A 24,588-nucleotide genomic window follows, 5' to 3' on the forward strand; every position below is an offset into this window, starting at 1 on the left:
TGGATTTTGCTGACTCAGCGCCAGTAATTTTATTATTATACAAATTGATATACGTTAATTTGCTTGTATTTTGCATGGAATCGCATCTTTTTGTACACAAATCTGTTCCTTGTTATTCCATATATATGAAAGAAAGTATTCGGATAAGATAGTTGAAAATGAATGCTTTACAAGGGAGGAAAAAACTTTATATCACATATTTTTTGTCCAAACGAGATATTGTATCTCATGGATATAAAATAATTCATACAAAGTTTTTGTTTCGATAAATCTTCCTTTAATAACTTTGAGTACGGAATGAATACAAGGATTTATGAAAACAAAAATAAACAAAAAGTTATGGATCAGTGCAAAAGCGAATTACCTACACTGAGCAACACAATTGTTTATTTGACTATAATAATTTTTCAGTTCACCTTTATTTCTTTCGTTGAAAAATAAATAATATTTGACTTAAATAATAATTCTCCAACGAAAGAGAGAGAGAAATATAGATGAAGTAAATTATTGTAGCCAAATTTTATCTTAGTGTAATTATCAAAACAGAGAAAATTGTTTTTATCTCTCTTTGACTTTAATTTTTTACCTTATATTAACCCTCCCGAGTTGATACAAACATTTGTAACACAGTTATTGACGCTGAGTTTGTAAGATCCACTTAACTTATTAATTAAAAGATACTGATTAATTTCAAAGAACCGTTTATTACTCCGTCGGAGTCCAACCACTATCGGATTATCTTTTTAAAAGATATATACATGTATTCTTTTTTGTAAATAAATAAATTGAATCTTATATCTATTTTAATTGAATTGAATAAAAAGAACAGGTATAGTAATCCTAGGATTATTCGAATTCGATTTGGATACTTCTTGTCTGCCTCGCGACATTTTATTTCATTTATTTAACTGCGACGCGTTGATTACAATGATGATGAAAATGACGCGCATTATAAGGCTGCCGATAGTCTCAATGCAATGAAAACAAACGTCTTTGACGCGCACATTCTCTTCCGAAGTCTGAATTCTGTCTAGGAAATTTAGGCATTCGAGCGTGGGAAGACAGAGGTTGCGTTTTAAGATCGCACGGTCGCGAGAAAACGCGTATATATATGAATCCAATCACAATTCAGTACTGATGATCGAATGTTTATAATTGGACGTTTAACAACATTCGGTTCCACACAGTAAAAACGTCAGTCTATTGCTAAAAAAAAGTAATTACTGAATTTACTTTTTTTCTTTTAAATAATAGTTATTTTTAATAAACGCAATAATATAATCTTAACAATCATTTTATAAAATATCATAAATTTTAGAAAAACTCATTATAACATACTCAGAGAGAACAATAATTTATTTTCTTTTCAAGAATATTATAAAAACTGATCGAAAAAGCGATTTTATACAATACTAAACAAATCAAATTTATTTTAATTTAATAATTTTTATTGCAGTATTAAAGCATTATACTTCAGGATTCAGGATATATTTTGAATAAAATGCTTGAGATGAATTTTAAAAGATGCGAATAAATGAACTTTCGAAATATTTGAAACAAGTAACTATATTACTTGTGTATGATATGTATTTTACTGTACATCTCGGATGATGACACTTGTGATCGCTCCTTATCGCAACACAGAGTGGAAGAAGTGGGGGGGCTCACACGATTACGGAGAGGAAGAGTATTATCGAGATTCGATGAGGAGATTTCTCCTTCTCTTCCTCCTCCTCCTTCCACCTCTTTCGTCTCATCCTCGCGCGAAATCTCGCGTCTGACGAAATTCTTAGAGTTCTGTGAGTAAACAAATCCTCGATCTCGATCGACCTCGATGGACGATCGGGACTGTCCAATATCTGTCGACAGATAAGAACACAGCGAGATCGTCCCACTCGATCTCGAATTCTCGTTAACGAGAGATAGAGAAATGCTATTTAAAGCGTTCCTATATGCTAATCCAAGGATTATTGTACTTGAGTTGCTCTCTAATGGTAGCTTGATAACTGCAGTTTACTAATTGTTATACGAAGGCTTTCGACATTGCGAACTGCGTCAAGAGTCAACGCTAGAAGTCAACATAGGAAACGACGCATATCTTTTATTTATAAATACATTCAATTTTGATTATTACATTCTGATAATTAGCAAGATTTAACGTTGTCTTATTGAAAAGATCAAACTGGAATACGTACATATAATCAAAACTAGTTAAATATATTAAATATATTAATTAAATATAAAATTAAATGTATTAAATAAAATATGCATCATTTTCTGCGTTAACTCTACTTTATTTGTTTTCGTCAGATAAGGACCACTCTTAGACCGTATTTGTAGCCGATTTTTAGGAACATGCGAGACTGTCTCAAGTATGATCTTTTTAGTTGTTGTGAGGCAATCAGAGGGCTGCATTAGCGTCTTTTAAGACATTATTTAAGACTTAAACTTTAAATAAGAACGGACTATGAAAGCAAACGATTGTCGTCTATATCCACGTGTCTCAACAGAGAATCCCGCGTCTGTTGGGTTTATTACCTAATACTCCATTGCACGTGCACGGATATTTCCGAGCTTGTAGTATGACGACTTGCGCAACTACACCCTCGCTTTGTTCGCTCCACCTTTACGAAGGAGCTGCTTAGCTTGCATGCGAAATTAATACAAAGCTACCTGGGAGGCAGTGTATCCGCAATAGATTTGTAATTGATCCCTGCGTTACCCCATAGTTACTCGGGTTCGAATGTTGTAATGCGTAAAACAATAATTAGGGAAAAGGGAGAGGGAGAGAAGAGAGGGGTGGGTGTGTGTGTGTGTGTGTGTGTGTGTGTGTGTGTGTGTGTGTGTGTGTGAGAGAGAGAGAGAGAGAGAGAGAGAGGAGCACGTGTAGAAACCTTGCGAGAACGCTTACGAAGTATTTATTATATTAATACACATGAATTTACAAAGAGGCCTTTAATTGTGTATGCAACGGTGTAGGGGAAAGCAACTTTTGCTATGACACTATAGAGAGTTATGAACATATAAATAGCGTGTGAGATTTTATTTTTAAAGAAAAATACATTACATTAAAATAGATTGTTAATATCTATTTAATTTTTAAAATATTTTCGAAGAAATTATTTTAAAAATTAAAAATTGATAATCTTATTCTCTAATTTGATGTATTTTTCTCGTGTATTATTAAACAGCTTTTTTCATATCATAAATAAATTCTCTGCCGTATATATCAATAAATTATAATGGCTCGAATCATACTGATTCGAGCCGATTAATACAACAATTATCCAATTGAATTCAATATTCTATTCGAACGAATAAATTTTATTCCGATTCAATATTCGTATAATTTTTTTATTTGTTATTCTTTTATTCAGGAATAGAGTTTCCTTCGTCGTTATTCGTTCTCCCTAAATTCATTCGCCCAATTACGTTGAATATCATGTCGACTGATGATGAGGATCAACAGCAGCAAGGAGAAGAGAAACCGTTCGCTGTGGAGCGCGCGAAAACCGGCCGCGCGAAATGCAAAAGGTGCAAATGCCCAATTGAGAAGGGCGAAATACGGATCGCTAAGTATGTGGCGAGCTTCTTCTCGGACGGCAAACTGATGCCAGCCTGGCACCACGTCACCTGTCTGTTCGAAGCGTTCGCGAAACAGCGCGCCAGCACAAAGAGGATCGACGATCCCATGGAGGATGTGAAGGGCTGGGAGCAATTGTCCGACGACGACAAGAAGGTCATCCTGGACAAGCTGGAGGCATTTGAAAAATCCTGTAATTATCCAGAGAAAACACCTCTTTTCTCCACATGACTTATTTCATCACAGAAAGAACGGTTTCGTTGAAGTATTTAAAAATTTAGCTACACGAAAAGAGTGATTTTGCTGAAAGAGATTTAAATTTTTGCTGGATACGGACGTGAAAATAATTTTATTGGACAATCAAAATAATTATTTTGGAAATTAAAAAATGATGAGAACAATGTTGCAACAGATTTTGAATAGCAACCAATTTGAGTTTCCAATAAAATAATTTTAGGTTTTAGATGAAATATTAGACCTTTCGGCAAAATTATTCTTTCTTTGTAGATACAATTCTGAAAATAATCTTGTTTGAACTAATAATTATGTTTATAACCGTTCTTTCTTTTCGTTTAGTATCGCATTTTTTTAGCCTGATATCTTTCTATATTTATATGTTCTCAAATCAAGATCTCATTAAAATTAACTGGAAGTATAAAAATTTCGGTCAACTTTCTAAATTTAATATAATTTGTAAAAAGTTTTTTTTACCAATCGCGTATAATTCATAAATTATTGTTACTTATTTTAAGAAAAAATTAATTTCGAATTGAAGGAATGTACGATTAAAAGAACATTTCATTTTAAGACGTCTTACGTGTAAGACTTGAGCTTCATTATCTGTAGATCCCGTCACTTCATCTAGAAATTTCTCGATACGAATTAACGTTCGAACGTAGTTCAATCATATTCTTCGCATCATTTCGAAGTGAAGTTGCCCGGTGTTGCATGGAGAAATCATTCAAAGGGTTTCCGGCTTTCCTCCTCGAAACTTTCGCGACTTCTAATAGATTTTCTCCCTTACGATTGGAGCTTTGCGACGGAAAGTTCCAAAGAGCTCGACGCTTATGAGACAGCCATTGACGAGATTGCCATTCTCAAGGGTGGAAAAGTTCATCGATATTATTGAGATAGAAAATTACAACGTGTTATATTGCGCCATTTCCATTGCGTAATTTCATCCTGTAATTAGAAATCGTTTTGCGAAGGTGGATACTATTTCCAACGTACATAGGAAGATTTGTTGAGAAATTTCGTCATTAAATTTGACCCATTAACATTTATCTTTGAAACAAAATTTATTAGGATTTTATCGATTTTATTACGATTGATATTATTTTGGTAGTAAATAATATGTAAAATTCTTTTAATGTGTTTAGATTTCAAAAATATATATCAAATTTTTACGGAAAGATTATAAAACATGCACGAAAATCATGAAGTAAAATAAGAGCAAAATTAAATTAGTATCTATTAATAAACGAAGCAATTATGGCTAAACCAAACTTTTCGTATTAAAAACTTTAATATAAAAAAAAATATTAAAATTTATTTATAATTTTAATTTAAAATCATGGAAATGAAATTATTGCTTTGTATTAATAACAAATTAATTACATTTAATGCGTTAATTCTTTCTCCCAGTTCCGGCTAAGGCATCGAAGAAAGCTGCAACGCCACGTAAAGCGGCTTCTTCTAATAATTCTTCGGGAGAAACAGCGAAGAAGACTTCAGATCAGAAAAGGATCGCAACAGATGATAAAGAAAAAGACAAGCAGAAGGATAAGCAGGAAAAGAACAAAGTCCCGTCGAAGGATGACTCCTTTCGTGAATTTCGGCGTGTGTGCAGCAACGTCGCCGACGTTGATGCCTACACCGACAAGACCGCGATTATTAAGAGGATGTTGACAAAAGGATCACTCGGAGGTAAGTACCTATATCTCCATTTCTCATTATAAAAGATCAAGAGGATATACGTACAGGTCGTACAGTAGAAACGTTCTAACGAACACCTGTTAAATTAATTAAAGGAATCTAGAGGTTTCCGATGAGAGATTGTACTATATTTATGTGCATTGTTATTGTATCACTTATACTCGTACAATAGGTATATATATTAGCGTATTGAAAATGAAGCTTTGAAGATCGAGATTTCTGAATATTCTCTAAATATTCTATATAGAGATTATAGAGACTAAATTTTTATTTCTAAATTTAATTTCTAAATTTAATTTCTAAAGATTCTTTGAATATGCTAAAATATAAATTCTAAATTTTAGTGAAATTCTTCGCTTTCTCCATCATGTTACGATAGGAACGCTCGATATATACATTGTAGATGTCAACATTTATTCGAGAAATATGACATAATCAGTAAATAATAATTAATATTATCGACGAACGACAGGAATGATTGAGACCGGACAGCGAGAGCAAATAAATTTAATTGAGATTAAACAATTATTAATATGTGTAGATGAATTAATCATTTTCACCTACGCAATAATCGGTACATTCTGTAATAAATTTACAATAATTTTCGAGATCGGAGACATTTCGGTGATCTCAGTAAACTAACAAAAAATTGCAAATTGGCAAATTTTCAAAACTTTAATTTCATCTTTTACGAAATCAATCGGTTCCTCTTTTTCTCGCGATATGATTACGAGAGGAGGTTCGCACGTTATTGCTTATTGTGTCTTTTTCATAATATATAGAGGAGAATGAATAATCTGTCCAAGAACGGTGAGTGTTTTATTAATCATAATTCTTATAATTTTTTCACGAAGGTGTCCAGTCGTGGAAATGTTTATTAACGATTTCTCTTACCATTTTCGTGTTAAATACGAATCTTCCCGCAGAGAAGATGATTTATAAAGAATTTATACTTACTTTAATGTAACGTGATGAATACATTGTAATTAGATGCACAAAGTATGGATTAAACAGAATTTTCACGCAATTTTTCTTGGAATAATTTTGGACACGCAAATAGAAAATGTATTGCTGCAAAATTATTCTTGCGAAATAGTTGTATATGTGATACATGTAAGTAAAAAATAATATTGCATATAAATTATATACAGAGGTGCAAATGTTCGAAAAATTCCTCTCATATTCGCAACACAATGTCAAATAAAAAATTCCACTTGCTGATTTGCATGTCATTAATTCTTATCGTGAGATACACGGTTTTGGCCGGAAATGCGAGTTTACAAGTAAGAGTGCGATTTGATAGGGATATCATATTTATTTTTGAGCGAAATATGCATCTCTTTCGAAATTGAAAATAAAACATACGATAACACCTTTCTTCAATTACATGATATTACAAAACATGATACAAAACAAAAGTAATTTGCCGTTTACTCGTTTTTTAAGGTACTCCAAAAGTTGTTTCCTTGTTTAAGCAGTTAATCTAATATTCATTGTAAAACATTAAAGATATCACAAAAAATAATAATAATAAAGATCTAAAAAACTTCCGAGATTTTTTCTTTCTTTGCAACACTGATTTCTTTTCTTTAATAGAAAAAAAAGTAAACGAAATAGTGACTACGAACACAACCCGATATAAATTCTTTGTATTGTGTTGCAATTTTAGTTAATTAAAAAGATATATTATAAAATCAAATCTGTCGTGTTTAATGAAAGGTTTGACTTTTTTCAACTTTTTTAAACCAAAATTCGACTTATTTTCCAACATAATATCCTTTTATAAAGTCACTGACTTATCAAGCTTTCCACGTAGCTAAATTTTTAAGTATTTCAGCAAAATTGTTTTTCACAATTCAAAATTGTAATTTGTTACGCGATACATTCTTCTTCCCCACCTGTGTTTCTAGCGAGTTGTTTTACCCGGTGAATAAAAAAATGCAAAGGCAGGACGTGACTCGCGCGAGACAGAGGAATAAACCAGAATGAATCACGGGGTCTCGTACGTCGTAGGTCGCGTGTTACGACGGCGGTGAAGATGAAGCGAAAACGAGGGCGAAGTGAGCGAGAGCGAGCGAACCGATACAGAATATTTTAGCCGATTCCATCAATGGGGATATCGAAGCGGTGCGGCGCATTTCTCTCCTCCGCGCAAACACTACGAGGTCTATCTCGTCGCCACCCCCGCCCCGCTGCCACCCCGAAGCCACGAAACTCCCCGCCTTTTGCATTACTTTATTTCTCATTTCATTGCGATCCTCTTCTCGTATTATCGCTTCTTCCTCGCGAGAGCCTCGTCTTCTTTTCGCGCGCGCGGTTTCTGCCTCCCTTCCCCTAGCCCTCTCTCTTTCCCGCGCGAGCTTTTCTCAGAGGCGATGGGGCGAGACCCGGAGCGGCGGTTAGTAAATATGATATCCGGAATCGGATACAAGGAAACCATTAATCATCCAAGCGGGCGTGAATGGGACCTGGGCACGCTAAGTGGAAGATTTTTACCGGGGTTATCTGCGGCCGGACGAAAAGAAAGAGAGGCCGCGAAACCGTCTAAAGCTCTCGTCGAGGTTCTGTGAGGAACTCCGTGCTTACATCCGAATCGCTTTGCACTAAAGCTCTATTTAAGACAATTTTGGCGATCGCACAGAGATTTGAAAAAGAATTCAGTCGTATGTCTTCAATTTCGAATTTATTTTCGTTATGTAGGAAAAATTCTTTTTCTCAAATGTTCTGAAAAGAATCTTTTTTGCATCTGAAAATGAATGACAAGAAAAAATCTGAAAATAAACCTCCTAGAATTGAAGACACAACGGAATTGTTTTTGAATTCTTTTTGAACTTTCTGGATTGGTATACTAGGGTTGTTACTGATAGATGTTTGTAAAAGTGAAGCTTATTCTGAAAACCTGTACTTACAATTATTACGTTAAATCTACTGATTTTTTTATACGCACGGATTTGATATTGTTTAAAAATAATTTCTTACTCTAACGTGATATATAATAAAAGAAACACACATAGAGAGAATAAGGCGTGAGTTAAATGTCTGGCTATGCTTCTATTACATGCTTCTAATGACACGCGAAAATGTTGTGATACACTTAGGGTGCTGTACCTGAATCACGCAAAAATCGCTTATTAATAAGCGTCTTTTTTTTATCTGAGCGGATCACTGCGCCTCCCTATTGGCTGCTTTCTTATTGCGTTTTTCTATTGGCTGTTTAGACTGCCATCTTGGACCTAATTGGTCCAAGGGAGGTTCCAATTACGCACATCGCTAATTGGCCAATTTAATATAAAACATTCTCATTAATGAAGTAATAATAAAAAATTATTAGACACCGATTTATGTGAGTGGAATGCACAATCAGGAATGTAGGCTAACAGGATCCTCCCTCCAATAAGCGCTCAGTAATTTTTTAAGTCTTATAGACTTAAACACACAGATCTGAAAATAATTTTGTTGGATCATCAATATAATTAAGTACACAGAAAAAATTATCAAATTTTAATACATATTTTTTACAGTAAATAAATATTTACTTAATAAAAAAAGATGGTTAAATTAAATTAATGTTTAAATATACGTTTATATTTAATAAATATTTACTTGGAACTATTTAAACCATTGTTTATTAAAATTTAATATTTTTTAAATCTAATTTCAAACATGATGAGCCATGATGCAAAAAGTTTTTATATTTTAGCAACTAGTTTGAGTGCCCTACATATAATTATTATATTTTGATGATTTCAACAGAATTATATTTTCAGATCTGTATCTGGCTAAATTTTTAAATACTTTACCGTCTTTCCCGTATTCGATTTCATTAAAGCAATTTTCACGAAGGATACTCACTATCGTTGTCGCAAGGGTTGATGAGATATTCTTTCGTAGCCCAATATCAGTCTTCGCTAAAATTCCTACTCCTGCAAACCTCCCTGATGCTCGATGATCGCTCGGGCTTTACCGCAGCACGCACAGCCTCAAAGAAAGATTCGTCGCTTTATATAAGTCTGTCCTTATATATACGTCCGATTCGCGGATGATCGCGATTACTTTAAGTCATCGCCAAGTCCACTTTCATTTGGATATTTTCGCGTATCTCTGTATATCTATGTCTATCTCTTTCTCTCTTTCTCTATCCTCTTTTCGCTTTTTCGTGCTTCTTGAATGATCTCACTTGCCCCACGGTTTTGCAAACTATCGATTCTCGGTCTCTTGCAGCGGGATCATCGTGTCTTATAAGCACTCTGACGTCCCCACCTCTAATCGCGAGGGGAGCCTCTTCCTCTCCGCAAACATGGTTCAGTTGAACGCTGCGACGACGGCGAGCCCCTTCTCGCGTTAGCCAGCTTGGCTCCAGACTATCGTCTCCTCTCTCACCCTTGTGTCCTCCTTTATCTCTTACCTCCTTCTCATCTTCTCCTCCTTCTTCGTTTCCACCGCCTTTATTTCCCGCGCGAGAGTCCGCGGGCTCTTTATCTCTCGATTCCGCCCCGGCATTCTTCATCGCCGTTGTCCGTCGACGAGGCTGAATGATCGCGTTTTTCACAACTCGGCGCAATTACGATATCCATTCGTGATAGATATTATGCCGTTATAATATCGTGAGACGATATTACGACATTTCCGGACAATAACGCTAGGCAAGAAGAAAGAGGGAGACAGAGAGAAAGCGAGGAGGAAGGCTTTTGCTGTTACATGTGTTATGTGAATTTTTTTATTGAGTAACGAGGATTTCGATTTGTTTTATTATTTTGGAATTGTATATACTCGATTTGGTTTGTGCTATTATTTTTTCTTTGTACACTAGATAAAACAGTCCGATTGCATTGATTGGAATTCTGATTAACAATGATGGACAAATCAGAATTTTCCGATCGAATCTATTATAATTTTAATTCTTGAGATAATCGGAATTCATATAATCAGAATTTTCTGGTTCGTTCATTTTCAACCAAAATTTCTATTACCGCAACCAAATTCTTTCTTCAGTGTGGATATATAGTTCTCAGAAATTATATTTTAAGATTTTCAAGCGATAAAGTTAAGTGTTCTAAGAAATTAAAAGAATTTATATATACAAATATCTATAAATACTAAGATAAAGCTATGTAGAATTTAGTACAACTCGAATGACGAAGTAATATCTCATAAACAAAAGATAAATAGCTTGCAATATTTTTTTTAACAGTATACGAGAAATATTAATTTATGAAAAATATGCGCATTTTTATAAAAAATCATATATAAAATTAATATTTATAAAGCGTTGCATCCGCGGTCTTTTTATATGCATTATTCGTTATTCAAATTTTAACATCAGAAAGTCGATAAGTTATTCTAATTTCTTTTATCTAATAAAATATATTTCAGGCTGAAAATTTAAAAATACACTTTTTAAAAATTAAACTTTTCGGAATCTTTTTAAGCTGAGAGTGTCTTATAGTTTATTTTTTAATAAAATATATTTTTAATAAGTATTTTAACATTGTTCTCTTAAATAATTTTTTTATAATTTGTTTTACATTACGTTTACAATTTTTTGCTCTTTCGTATATAATTAGTTCGTAATTATTTTATTGCAAAATATTATATTTGTTTTATATACTTTCGAATAAAAACTTGGAATACTTTAAAAATTGACATTAATAACAATTATTGAATCTAGAAAAAATATTATTTAGAAAAATAAATTGTTATGGATATTTTAATAAATAATTCCAAAAATGTCAATTTTTTTAAAATATTTTTCAAAAACTTTTGACTTGGATTGTTTATAAAAAATGAATATTTTACAATGAAATAATTACAAACTAATTCACGAAATAGCAAAATATTGTAAATATAACATAATTTTTTAAAACGAATTATAAAAAGGATATTTAAAAAACTCTATATAAAATATATATATAGTTTAATTAAAAATAATCTACATGACACTTTCAAGGATTCTTTTACGTTGTAACTTTAATGAATGAAAGTGTCATTTCATACTTAATTTTTCAACGGTCGAAATGGCGGAGAAGAGACGTGGACTAATTTATCTTCCGCTCTCTTCGGCGTATACACGCAACATCATATTCCGACCTGACGCAATCGTGGCGGCGAAAAAATCATCACGCGAGTGCGTGAGAGAGAAAGAAGGAGTGAAAAATTGCGACGGAAAAAGCGGGCTCTCGTATCATGAACGATACGTGCGATAATGCGCGCGCTTCGGAGCTGATGATTGGCGATAAGCAATAATGACGGGTGTCGGATTGCGGTGCGATCGATCAACCTGGCGGCGCCTACGCAATTGCAATTGTCGAGCTTTCTAATTACAACGTGTCTCGGCGGCGAGACATATTTCAAGCGAGGATCAAATAAGGAGAGCTTGTGAGACGAGGCATGTCCTACTAGTCTCTATACTAGGCCTACAGGCTGATGGATATAAGAATAGACTCTTATAGTCTATTCTTATATTTAAAATTTATATGCAGTCTTAAGATTTTAGTAGGAACTGGAAGTAACTCGTTACTTGTAACGAAGATATAGTTACAAGTTCCTTTTTAGATAACTTTACTGACAACTGCGTTACTTTTTTTTTAGTAACTGTAACAGTAACGTAGTTACATTTTTTTTCTTTGGTGACAGTGATGAGTTTTACAGTTACTTTTATCGTTATTTGGCATACGCGATTGGATACGATTCGATTGGAATTATTTTACATTTCTATGTGATATATTGGATAGATATCTCAGTTTGCCGCATATTTTACATGTTTCAGAATTATGTAGTAATGTTTAAAAAAAAAATTAGAACATATAGCTACTGTCATTATTGTATATTGCTTTTATTAACATTTAAACAATATTGCAAAAGTATATTTTTTAGATTCATTTAAAAAATGGAAAAGTAACGAGAAGTTACTTTTTCAAGTAGCGGTAACCGTAACTTGTTACTTTTAAAAAGTCACTTTCCATTCCCTGGATTCAAGATGTCATAAACCAAATAAATATATTTACATTCAGTAAATATTTAGCTAGTACTCCTTCTCTCTCCCCTCTACTCAAACAATTAATAAGAATATATCTTTTAATCAGTAAAAGGTCAATAAAAATGATAATTGAAGACAACAAGTAAAATCTGTTTTACAGGTAATTAAATTAATACTTTTTGTACAAAATAAATATTTTTACATTAAGTAAATATTCGGCTAGTACTATTCAAATATTTGAATAGTGAAATTTAATACATTTTGCTATTATTTCACCACAAAAATGTATCTTTTAATTAATAAAATTAAATTTTCATTGCTGTTCTATTTCAAATCAAGTTATTTAAAATATGTACTTTAAATAAAAAGAAATAAAAGTTATTTAGTATTTATTATTTTAAATAGTACCTCCTGTCCTATTTCTTAATTAAAAGTTTTTGGAATCTATTTTATACTTTTTATTTTAAGTAAATCATTTTGTAGTTTTTTATTGACTTCTACGATTTTAATATTTTAAATAAATTTCTGGAATTTACTTATTTTATATTTTTTATTTTAAATAAGTTATATCAGATATTTTACCGAGCCCTGCAAAATTTAATTAACTGATGATGTTGAAATGCAATAGAATAATGTTCCATAATGATAAATGCCATTTTATTACAAAACAGTTTCAATGGCCAGACTCCTCTTATAGGGTCTCTAGCTAGGCGGAACAGCCGTTCAGTCAGAAATTCGGTGCTCCACCCCGAATTGGTCAGTCCCTCTATTCTTAGGTACCATTATTTACGAATCGCGTGCTCAATCACACCTTGTCCCGATTGGGACCCGGTGTGTGAAGCGCGAGCGACGGAATCGCAATCCACGGAAGAATTTATCGCTGCGCATCTCAAAGACGTCGCAGAACGCGGAGGATCCGTGTCGGATCCGCGTCGATAGCACGCGGTAATGGAACCGCGGCGCGCACATGTGACGGCTTAAAAGCCATCGTTTTACTTTGTGCTCAAATCCCGCTGGCCGGCGGCCGCTCTATTTTCGCCGATGATGAGCAATTCCGTGGACGGGTGCGAATTCTAAACGCGCGCGTCACGCGGCTGTACTTCTCCCATGCTTCGATCTCGGTTTGTCCTCATTGAGGAGAAGGTAGCTGCCATGGTTACATGTGTACTCTGCATTGGTATCGATTGAATATTGTTACAATTGCACACGCAGTTGTTACACATACGTCTTTGCTTTGGCGGCAGTCTTGCGTCTCACATTAATTGAGCTACGCATTGACTAAAACACTGACTGAAAATAATTTTGCTGTATTATTATATTGTTTTATCGAAGATAGCATTAATATAAACACAAACGTCGTAGTAGCAACGATCTTATGACGAATTGCAAATTATGAAATAGTAAGCGGTTAGTCATTGATTTCGAAATTATTATCATACGCAAATCCACTTATTAGGCAAATATTCGAGATAAAGTAGACGTTGGTGGCGAAATTAATCGATTTCGCAATTTTTTTTTATTACTTTTCTGATTGCTGCGCAATTTTTATCTTTTTTTTCTGAGCGATGGGCTGATTGGAGCAACTGAGATTTTACTTTTTTTTAAATTAATTTTATATATCATTTGTAAATATAGAAAATTTATATGCACAGATAAATGTATCGAGTGCACACGAGCGAGCAATTCGTTTTAATCATTGAAGACTGATTTTAAAATTGAGCGATAAAAAACTCCTGGTGCTCTGATTTTTGTTTAAATATTGTTTATCTTAAAAAGAGATTGCTTCGTTCTTGCCCCTTTTCATTAAAAAATCTTTGTAGGATGTTAAAGAAAACGAGATTATTCTACAAACGTTCGTATTTTAATATTTTTAATGAAACGCTTAACTTCTTCCGTGTGTCATTCTCTTCTGTGATACTGTCTTGAAGCAAAAAATAAAAAAATATTTTTATTCATATAAGATCTTGAAATATAGAAGAATGTTTTTATCTTACTGAAAGAAAAGATTGACTGAATATAGCAAAGCATTTTTTTAATTGGCTGCATTCAATTAAACATGCTATACCTTATTTTACATCTAATTTGCTGCAGCAGCCAATCTTTTCAGTGTTGGCAACCGAATGTGGAAGATTTTCGATTTCGATGAAAAAAAAAACTTTTGATTCACGAGAGGGACATGGAGATTATAGCCCTCTCTTTTTGGAGTCTCTTTTTTTTAAATTTACAGCAAAATTTATATGTACACTAAAAAAGAAGATTGGCTGAATATACATGTTTTTAATTAGCTGCTGCAATCAAACATTTTTTTCAGTGTATTTTTAATATTTTAAAACACGCACGCGCTTAATCACAATTTTGATATATTAAAATATTTATACTCTATAAAAAATATTAAAAAATTTACATTATTTATAAAAGATATAGATTTCATTATATATTTTTATATATAACTTTGAATAAAATATTTTATGAATCATACATTTTTTAAATAATACTTTCTTAATGTAATAATTTAAATAATTTTATTTAATATTCTATCTTTTTATATTTGACCTTAAAAAAAATTTTGCGGCGCTAATGGCTCACCTTAAATTTCTGGATTCGCCAGTAGTCATGATTATTAATTTGTTGAAAAATGTCAACAACAATATTTCTGTGCAGATTATTTTTTTTATTTCGTTCCTTTTGTAGACGGTTTTAAGGGCGACATCGTGCTCTGGTGCAAACTGCTGCTGCCTGGCGCCGTGAAGAGAATTTACAATCTGCAAAGCAAGCAGCTGATAAAGTTGTTCGCGCGGTTGCTGCTCCAGGACGAGGACGCGATGCTGGTGCATCTGGAGCAAGGTGACGTGGCCGAGACAATCAGCGTGTTCTTTGAAAATAGCGCTGCCGCGTCGCCTTGTGCCGCGAGCGCATTGACTATTCAAGACGTAAGTCGACACAATTTTACGAATTTCGAGAACAAAGACAAATCGCGGTGAGAAAACGGTGAACTATAAATAAAAAAAGAAATTAAAATAGTAAAATTCAGTAATTAAAAAGAAATTGAAATAACAAAGTGTCAGAGTAATGAAAATTAATGTTTCTTAGCATTCTCGCGTTAAAAGACGAATTTATTTGTCAATATAATTTATATGAAAAAATGCAATTACACGCTGAGTGATTTGAGTCTCATGTCTTTATAGTCTGTTCGAGATAAAAGCATAATTGATTTTATATATTTATAACTTTTGACATATTCTTCGTGTCTTATCGCGGTCCAGCAAATTATCAACGTTGTTTTATACCGTTTTTTGTTTACAAACATATTATACTTTTTTTGTATCCTTTTTTGGCATCTTCAGTCCTTTCGAGTGCGACGTAAAACAGCTTCGAGGCTTCTATCGATACTCATCGTTAAATAAGTCATTCTCTTTAGTAAAATCAGACAATAATCAAGATTCTCTGTTTAATGCATAAAAAAACCTTTCTATCTGTTTGTTTAAAATTTTTTTTATGTAGCGATTCTTTCTTAATAAAAGTTTACTCGATCACGAAAATTGGTAGAAAGGACGCTTCAAAGATGGCAATAAAATTGACAATAATGGTAATTGAACGATTTATTAAGCAATTTATTAATATTATAAATTAAAATTTAATGTAGTATATATCGATTGTGTAGTACACATAATTTTTTTTCATTAAAAAAATAGATTATTTAATAATTATGTCGGTCAACGCTTTCGTTCATCTTGAATAGAAATGTGAAACACATATACAATGTTTCGTCATCACAGTCATTTGTAATCAGTAATTATGAAAAACGTCACATGTAACATTTGCTTGTGAAAATTTCGATTTTTTTTTAGTATGATTTATAAAAAAAATAAAAACACGTGCGGAGTAATTTGCCAAAGTCTTTATTAACGATATAATGTCTTTATTAATGAGTTTTATCGGACAGGTTGATCTCTTTTTGGAAAATCTATCGTTTTTGACTAAGGAGGAGGAGCAGATCCAGCATTTTCGATCTATTCTTGATAAGTAAGTTCATTGATCGGTCATTCTTCTCTCGTTAACCTTCCAGCTACGGCATGCGAGAAGGTCTTCTCGGAATTTTTATCAACGCAACAAATGTATAAACGCACTATGATTACGTTCGTGCCATTTCGATGCTTCTATATCCAATTGGCATAAAGTGGTGATATAATTTTATTATCGCTCCACTTTGCTAATTAACGTCGATTTATCGTTTCCATATCTAATAAATATAAAATGATGAAATTTTATCATTGTTTTATTTTAGAATTTAACGCATGGAATTTTAATAGATTAGAGTTTATCGTATTTATTTACGTTTATTAATATTGCTTCTTAACATTTTTCCTTCAAAATTTTATTTGTTTGTAAATTGCATTTATTTTTACGATACGAAAGACACATTATGTAAACAATGTTAGCAGCTAAACGGTCAAATGCCATCGTTTTTTATCGTTTTGTTTTTATATTTATTTGTTTATTCGATAAAAATTTTAGATGTACCGCCAACGATCTGAAGATGATCGTGCGTTTAATCAAACATGATCTGAGGATTAACGCCGGACCGAAACATATGTGAGTGCGTTTTACTTTTTTTTTTTGTCAATTTTAAAATACAGGTAAGTGCAAAAGCGCCCGATTTTAGCAAAATTTGCATGTAAGAACTTTTCCTCCAATCCAAAAATGGTCGACTTGGTCTTGACTTTGCTATTTAGCATTTAAAATGTCAAGTAATCTATCCAACCCAACATATAAATTTTCCCTAAATGGAAATTTTATTTTTTTACTTTTGGCTAGCTTTTCAGGATTTGGAACTACTGGCATCCCTTCAATTATACTCGATAGATCAAAGTTTTAGCTTTAAAAATTTGTTTTTTTGAGTTGCGACAGACTCATAAAGTGAGAAGAAAAATTTCTCATTTCATCCAATTCGATTTTTATATGTAAAAATTATCAAATTTACAGAAACATGAAAAATAGATGTAATGACTTTCCAAAGGTCGAAATTTTAAGTTTTAAAATCCTTTTTTCAAATCTAAAGTTTGTATATTTTTAACGAAACCGCAGTTGCTTGAATTTTAAATAATAAACCGGGCACGAATTTTTGCACTCACCTATTTTCATAATAATTAAAATACATATACATGTATATACAATATATGTAATATATACATATTCAGTCTCGAGGCGGTCCATGCGGATGCGTACAAGGCCTTTCAGATGTCTCGAAATCTGGAAACGGTAGTGCGACGTTTTTTGTCGAATTTGGAAGAAAAATCAAGCGCTTCAGGCTCATCTTTAGGTCGAAATAAAGTGGCTATCTCATTGATGACGCCGGTTTTACCAATGCTGGTATCGAAATAAATCTGCAATTATTTAGTCTTTTATTAGTTTTAATAATAATATCTATATCCATCTATCTATCTATAAACATACACACACACACACACACACACACACACACACACACACACACACACACACACACACTATATGAATCAAAATACTGCAACAACAAGATAGATGTAATTAATTAATTAATTAAGGCAGAGGCATGCACGTCTGTGGAAATGGCGATGCGAAAGTGCCCGAACGGAATGTTGTCGGAGGTGAAGTACGACGGCGAGCGCGTGCAGGTGCACAAAAGCGGAAATGACTTTCGATACTTCAGCAGATCCCTCAAGCCGGTTCTGCCGCACAAGGTAGAGACGATAACTTGTGGAAACGCTTAAACCATTTGGAAGATATATATATATATCAATAACATCATTTTATAATTTAAAAGTTTTACGCCTTGTTATAGAAACAGAAAGAATCATATTATACTAACGTAAGAAAAAATTTAATTGAGGGGATGGACGGAATAAAGGCACACAAATTCCACTCAGGCTCTTTTTTGGAGATTAACGCAAATACACAAGGAGTTGCTTACATTAGTTAAATATGAACTTGTTTCGATTATCCTGTGGTGATGAAAATGATATAAACTATGGTAGAAGATTATAGAATATCTTTTTCCATAGATTATATCATTTTAATGAAATTTTTACCTGCAGACTGAAAATAGTACGACAATAATATGTTTACTGTATAACATTTAAGTTTACACATTTATGTTAAAAGATCTCACGAGAGCTCATCGGATGATTGAATGCATTATTTTAATTTATTTTATATAAGTATAAAAGTAAAAGTGTATTCCATATTCATTTTGTACTTCTTTTAAAAGAATGTGAAGATAAACATTCATATATGTATGTATATAGTTCATTGTCTTTTCTTTCTATTGATTTCTACAATACTATGATTAATATTCGAAACAGGGACTAAGTACATTTTTTATAATGCAAATAACTTTTTAAATATTGATCATAATAGAAAAATATTATAATATATAACTTCTCAAAGGCATTACATAAATATACATTTAACATAATGTTCCCATTTGTTGTATATGTATAATAAAAAAGTAGCAAGTTATTTTTAATTTTTTCAAAATCAAGATTTTGTAATTAGGCCTTTATTTCGTCCATTCCCTCAATTATTGTTATTACGGAAATTTAACAATTAGAATACGAAATCAAAAGCGTGTTTTCGACTTTTTGTATTTAATTTTTCTAAAAATTGACCGATCGAGTAATATACTTTTTTTTAGGTGAATCTCTTCAAGGATTACATAGCGCAGGCGTTTCCTGACGGTGACGATCTAATCCTTGATTCTGAGGTTCTCATGGTCGACAATGAGACCGGACAACCTTTGCCTTTCGGCACCTTAGGAATTCACAAAGTAAAAGCGATGAACTTCTTGTTTTAAATCTTTTCTTCATTTCTTTAAAAACTTTTGAATGTAATATTTTTGCGTCTGTTTTTACGTTATTCAATTTTGAATTTTACAATTGATAATGAGTTTGTATAATAATACAATATATGTATTTTAAGGTATAAATATTCTTAATAATACTTTAAATATTGAATATTAAGACGACGTTTTAATAATACAGTGTCGAATTTGTTTTCAGAAAGCCGAATTTAAAAACGCCAATGTGTGTCTTTTTGTCTTCGACTGCTTATACTACAACGGCGAGATACTTATTGACAAGTAAATATCGAGTTTTCATAAAAATAAATAATAATATCTTATAATAATTACACTAGTTTAATTTTTGAAATTATTTTATAAATCAGATGAGATGATTTTTTAAATTTATTTTTGGATACTCAAAACGATGTGAATCACATTTTATCAGCATCAGGTTTCTGAAATAATTGAGGTTTAATGCGTTAAAATGATTTTGATGAAACCAAAAATTTTTTTTAATGCAAAGGTTAACCTATTGAAATTTTGATCAGAAGTTATAAATATTTTATTTATTCTTTTAAAAATGCATTATTTTTATTTTAATATCTATTTTTAGCCATTTTATGATGGATTTGCGTACAAAGTTTTAGTAAAATAACATTTAACTTTTCTTTCAACATTTAAAAATTTATAAAAAATATTTTGCTTAATTAAAAATAATGTTTGACTGTAAACTAATATTATTATGACCTTACATGTTAAACTATATTTTTTGTCTTTATTTTTTATCGCGTTAAAGATCTATGCTGGAGCGCAGGAACATTTTGAAGGACAGAATGACCGAGATACCAAACAGAATAACGTTATCAGAGGTTTACGAAGTGCATGTAAAGAAATCAAAATTTTAATAACATGTTAATTACCATTTACTTACAGCGATATCTACAATTCGGATTGGTTTCAGGATCCGCAAGATTTAGCAGGAAGGATTGTCCATGTGTTGAAATTGGGTCTTGAAGGTTTGGTCTTGAAAGACATCGACGTGCGTATCGATTTCCACATTATTGCTATATTCTTTTAATAATATTATTGATACGATTAACTGAATAATCATTACGTAATACAATTACATATTTAATATTTACTTGATTATTTATTCAAACATGTTTTTCTTCCTTTATCTATTTGTAACTGTTGGCGATAAAGTCGGTAATTTTTTTTAAAGATAACGCTATTCTCGTGAAATTTGTTTCGGATGGTCAGGCATTTGGGTTTTATTTCGCGTTTATTCAAAATTGCGTTTCCAGAGCAAATACGAGCCGGGCAAGAGACACTGGTTGAAGGTAAAAAAGGATTATCTGTGCGGTGGTGCGATGGCTGATAGCGCAGATCTCGTTGTGCTTGGTGCATGGTACGGCACGGGTAACAAAGGTTCGTATGAGCCGCGATTCTGAGCAAAAAATAACAAATCGCAAAATGGAAATATAAATCAGATTCTTAAAGCTGTAACTTTGTTCTATCGAATGATATAATCGCTAATTTTTTAAATATACAATATACAATTTTGAGCTAATAAAATACCGCAGAACTTTTCCTTCAACCTAATATTTAGTTTTAGTGAAGGAAAAGTGCAAGATCAATTATATTAAAGAATTTTACAATAATTGCAAAATTGCTTTCTCCGCTTAACATTGTTTCATAATGATTAAACCATCACCATTATTACTTCGATGCAGCTCTTAAAAAGTTTAAATTTAGTAATGCGGAATTTACGTGTCTAAAATGAAATTTATTTCATAGAGAAACGGCCGACCTTTCACACCGACTCGATCTTGAAGCTTGCTATTTTCTACGTGTTTTTCTTTTCTTTCATTCGTTGTATAGGCGGCATGCTGTCGGTCTTCTTAATGGGCTGCTACGACAAGAAGCGCGACAAATGGTTAACCGTTACCAAAGTAAGTAAAATATTTAATGAATTTTAAATGTTAACTTGAATTAAAATGGAAGATCACACCCCCTTCCCCCACTCTGTTGTCGTAGGTACACACGGGGCATGACGATGCCACTCTAACGATGCTACAGGATCAGCTGGACATGGTGAAGATCGGCAAAGATATGGAGAAGCTACCGAGTTGGTTGCACGCCAAAAAACCCATGGTGCCGGATTTCGTGGCGAAGGATCCCAAGGTAAGGTCCAATTAGTTTACCAATCAATTTACCAATCAACATGTAAAATATTTTATTAAAATGTTTTTAAAAATTTTATTCACATGAATACATATTTTATGCTATGTGGGTAATCAACCCGTTGCTGAAACAATTCTGACAATCCTTAAGGCTATATTCACAGTTGGTTCTTACATTTAAAACTGTCTTAAGTATAGACTTAAAAAGTCATAAGCCAATCACAGAGCCGAGTTAGCATCTTAAAATATTAAGTATTACTTAAGACAGTCTTAAAATAAGAATAAACTATGAATACTGGTCTAAGACCTCTTTTAATTACAAAGCAATTAGGTATAGTAAACCTTAAAAACTTCAAGTCTTAAAAAATTCATCAAATATACTTGAATATGAGAAGAATAACCAACTAAAATTGGTCAATTTCTTAGCTAAAAATTTGCTGTAATTACTTAACGTCTTAACTAATTAATGATAATAATTTATCTATCCCTGTTCTCCTTCGTTTTCATTTGAGTTTCTTTTTCCAACGTAAACTACGAAGCTCGTTATACTACAGAGTTAATATGCTTCATCCTTAATCCGTCGTAACCACTAATCGTTATTTCGGCGTCGGGGGAATAAATAGAAGCAGCCGGTATGGGAGATAACAGGCGCCGAGTTTACGAACCAGGGAGTGCATACTGCGGATGGCATCAGCATCCGGTTTCCGCGTGTCACACGGATCCGCCACGACAAAGATTGGTCGACAGCCACCACCCTGGACGAGCTGCGTATTCTCTTCCAAAGGAAGCCCGAGTCCATTGATTTCGGCCATTTGCTCAATACGATAACGAATGTAAAGACTTCTCCGAGGAAGATACCGTCCGATCCTGCGAAGAACACATCGCCGAAGAAGATTGAGAGCTTGAGAATCAGCTCCTGGGACGAACCATCAACAAGTTCCAAGACTGAGTTGCCGGAGAACATCAAGGAGGAAGTCAAGGAAGTATCGCTTCTGGAAGGAACCCTCAAAAAACGCAAAAAAACTGAGTGCGACGAAAGATCGTCTGACAAAGTCCGGTCGGAAAGGAAGAGATTGAAACGTGAGATTAAGGAAAAAACGGAGAATCTTTCGTTAACAAAATTAAAAAAGGAAGCGAAATCGAATTCGAGAACAGAAGGATCTTTCGAGTCCTCGTTCGATGCGAGTTCCATCGATTCGGACGTCGAGGATACCGTAAGTAATATATTTCTTTCTTTGATAGAAATTACTTCTTGCCTTCTGCAAAATTTTCTAAATTCCAGCCTTTTATTTCTTACAAGAAGATTTGAATTGAGATAGTTTTCTTCACTTTAAAAGTGATTTATTAAAGACATTTCTAGAAATTGCACAATCGTTTTACAGAGACTGTATTACTTTAAACAGACAAAGTATTTTGAATAATAAATATTAAATAAATGGTATAAAAGATTAGATTTTTAAACAAAGTTCAGAATCTTTCGAGACAAACTGTGTATCTTCTTTCGATTCGTATTTACCTACTAGATTAATTAATTCTAGATTTATTAATTCTGTGCTCGAATAACATTGGTCACATTGCCCGATTAATGTTATTCAAGAGCTCGTACATCTCCGCGTTCTGTTTATACCGCTCTATGGTTGTGCTTGAAAACCGTTTATTTATTTATGTTACGTAGCCAGTTGTTGCGTATGTGTAAACGCTATTCGGTACGCTCGAATTCGGCGACTGAATTTCTCTGTACATTCAAGGAACGTATCTTTTCGTTGTTAATTAATCATGATGTAGCTGAATTCCTTTAATTCTTCTTGTGAAAAAATAAAGAAATCGAAATATTACAGACCGCAGAATCCCTTTGTGAACATGGAATTATGCTTCCCATGCAGAATGTTTTGCTTGAACAAGACAAGATTACTACAAAATTAGAAATCGGGGAAAAATTATGGTATTGTAGAATAAAAAGGATTTGTGACAGCTCTGTTCGCGACTGCTTGAAATGTCCTTTCTTGAGGAAGAAGTTATCTTCAAAGAAGCAAAGACTATTGTATATTATCATTTCCGATTTTTTTATTAGAAGTGTCTTTTCATATGCAACGATTACCTGCAATTTTTATCGAAACGGATAATGTTATTTTTGGCAAAGTTTTTTATTCTCTTTTAAGCCCTTAGAAACCCAATGATAAAATACGAGTATGTCTGTCTCGCTGATTTCTCGTAATCTATCACCGCCACCGTGTTCTATCAACGATCTTTGACAAACCTATTTCCGCTATTCGTAATTCGTTATCTACATTGGTGATGTTGAATCATCGTGCCGCCAAAGTCGGTCTCCTCCATTTGTCTTCTTGAAAGTTATCTAACGTGATTGCCACTTATCTAGCTACTGGTACTCACTATAAGTTCGTTGCGCATGTGTCCTTGTTGCATTTATTTAACTGAGTTCAGTTTTGTGGATATTTTATATGTATATTACTTTGCACAATAAATTTATTTTTATACAATTATTTATATATTATATACTAATTATATAAATATAAATATAACGAAAGTAATTATATAATAAATTGTATATATATGTAATTGTATATGTTACATTTTCTTATATAATAATTAATTACGTATTAATCTCAATTGTCCGATCTAATAGAGACCGCGGGAATTAGATCGAATAATCGTGAAAATCGAATAATCAGAATTATATTTTATTTTATTTAAAAAACATGGATAATTATTTAGATGAGACCCTCGCAATTAAAAAGTCAATGAAGGTAAACAATTATTCGACGAATTTTTTTTTATAAAAGAAAGAATTTGGCAGATATATTACAGAACAGAGATATTAATCGTTAAAATTCGTGACTATTTAGGTTAAGAAATTTGTTTCAGCCACGCAACGTTATGATATGAACATGCGCTTATCTAAATAATTATCAAAACATGTTTATTAGACAGAAATGACTTGTTTTTCAGATTATAATATGCGCATGTGACATGTAAACGCAGACATAAATGCATATAGCCATCCGAAGTTTCACGCGTATCAGAAAATAATCGATATCGAATAAACAAAGTACGGATAATGCATCGAATAAGA

General features: G+C 32.6%; 1 protein-coding gene across 1 annotated transcript in view; it reads left to right on the plus strand.

The window, feature by feature from the left end:
* Positions 1-24,588, plus strand: part of DNAlig3 (DNA ligase 3) — a 43,488-nt gene that overhangs the window by 16,611 nt on the left and 2,289 nt on the right. The window contains exons 2-16 of the mRNA XM_018543914.1: positions 3,378-3,776; positions 5,228-5,509; positions 15,186-15,424; positions 16,438-16,517; positions 17,010-17,087; positions 17,693-17,864; positions 18,059-18,214; positions 19,168-19,299; positions 19,532-19,611; positions 20,111-20,198; positions 20,276-20,353; positions 20,619-20,742; positions 21,196-21,266; positions 21,352-21,498; positions 22,121-22,711. Of these exons, the coding sequence (XP_018399416.1) occupies positions 3,443-3,776; positions 5,228-5,509; positions 15,186-15,424; positions 16,438-16,517; positions 17,010-17,087; positions 17,693-17,864; positions 18,059-18,214; positions 19,168-19,299; positions 19,532-19,611; positions 20,111-20,198; positions 20,276-20,353; positions 20,619-20,742; positions 21,196-21,266; positions 21,352-21,498; positions 22,121-22,711 (2,652 nt within the window). The 5' untranslated portion in view covers positions 3,378-3,442. The remainder of the gene's footprint in view (positions 1-3,377; positions 3,777-5,227; positions 5,510-15,185; positions 15,425-16,437; positions 16,518-17,009; positions 17,088-17,692; positions 17,865-18,058; positions 18,215-19,167; positions 19,300-19,531; positions 19,612-20,110; positions 20,199-20,275; positions 20,354-20,618; positions 20,743-21,195; positions 21,267-21,351; positions 21,499-22,120; positions 22,712-24,588) is intronic.

Source organism: Cyphomyrmex costatus, unplaced genomic scaffold, assembly GCF_001594065.2.
Source record: "Cyphomyrmex costatus isolate MS0001 unplaced genomic scaffold, Ccosl1.0 scaffold408, whole genome shotgun sequence".
NCBI classification, from domain to species: domain Eukaryota; kingdom Metazoa; phylum Arthropoda; class Insecta; order Hymenoptera; family Formicidae; genus Cyphomyrmex; species Cyphomyrmex costatus.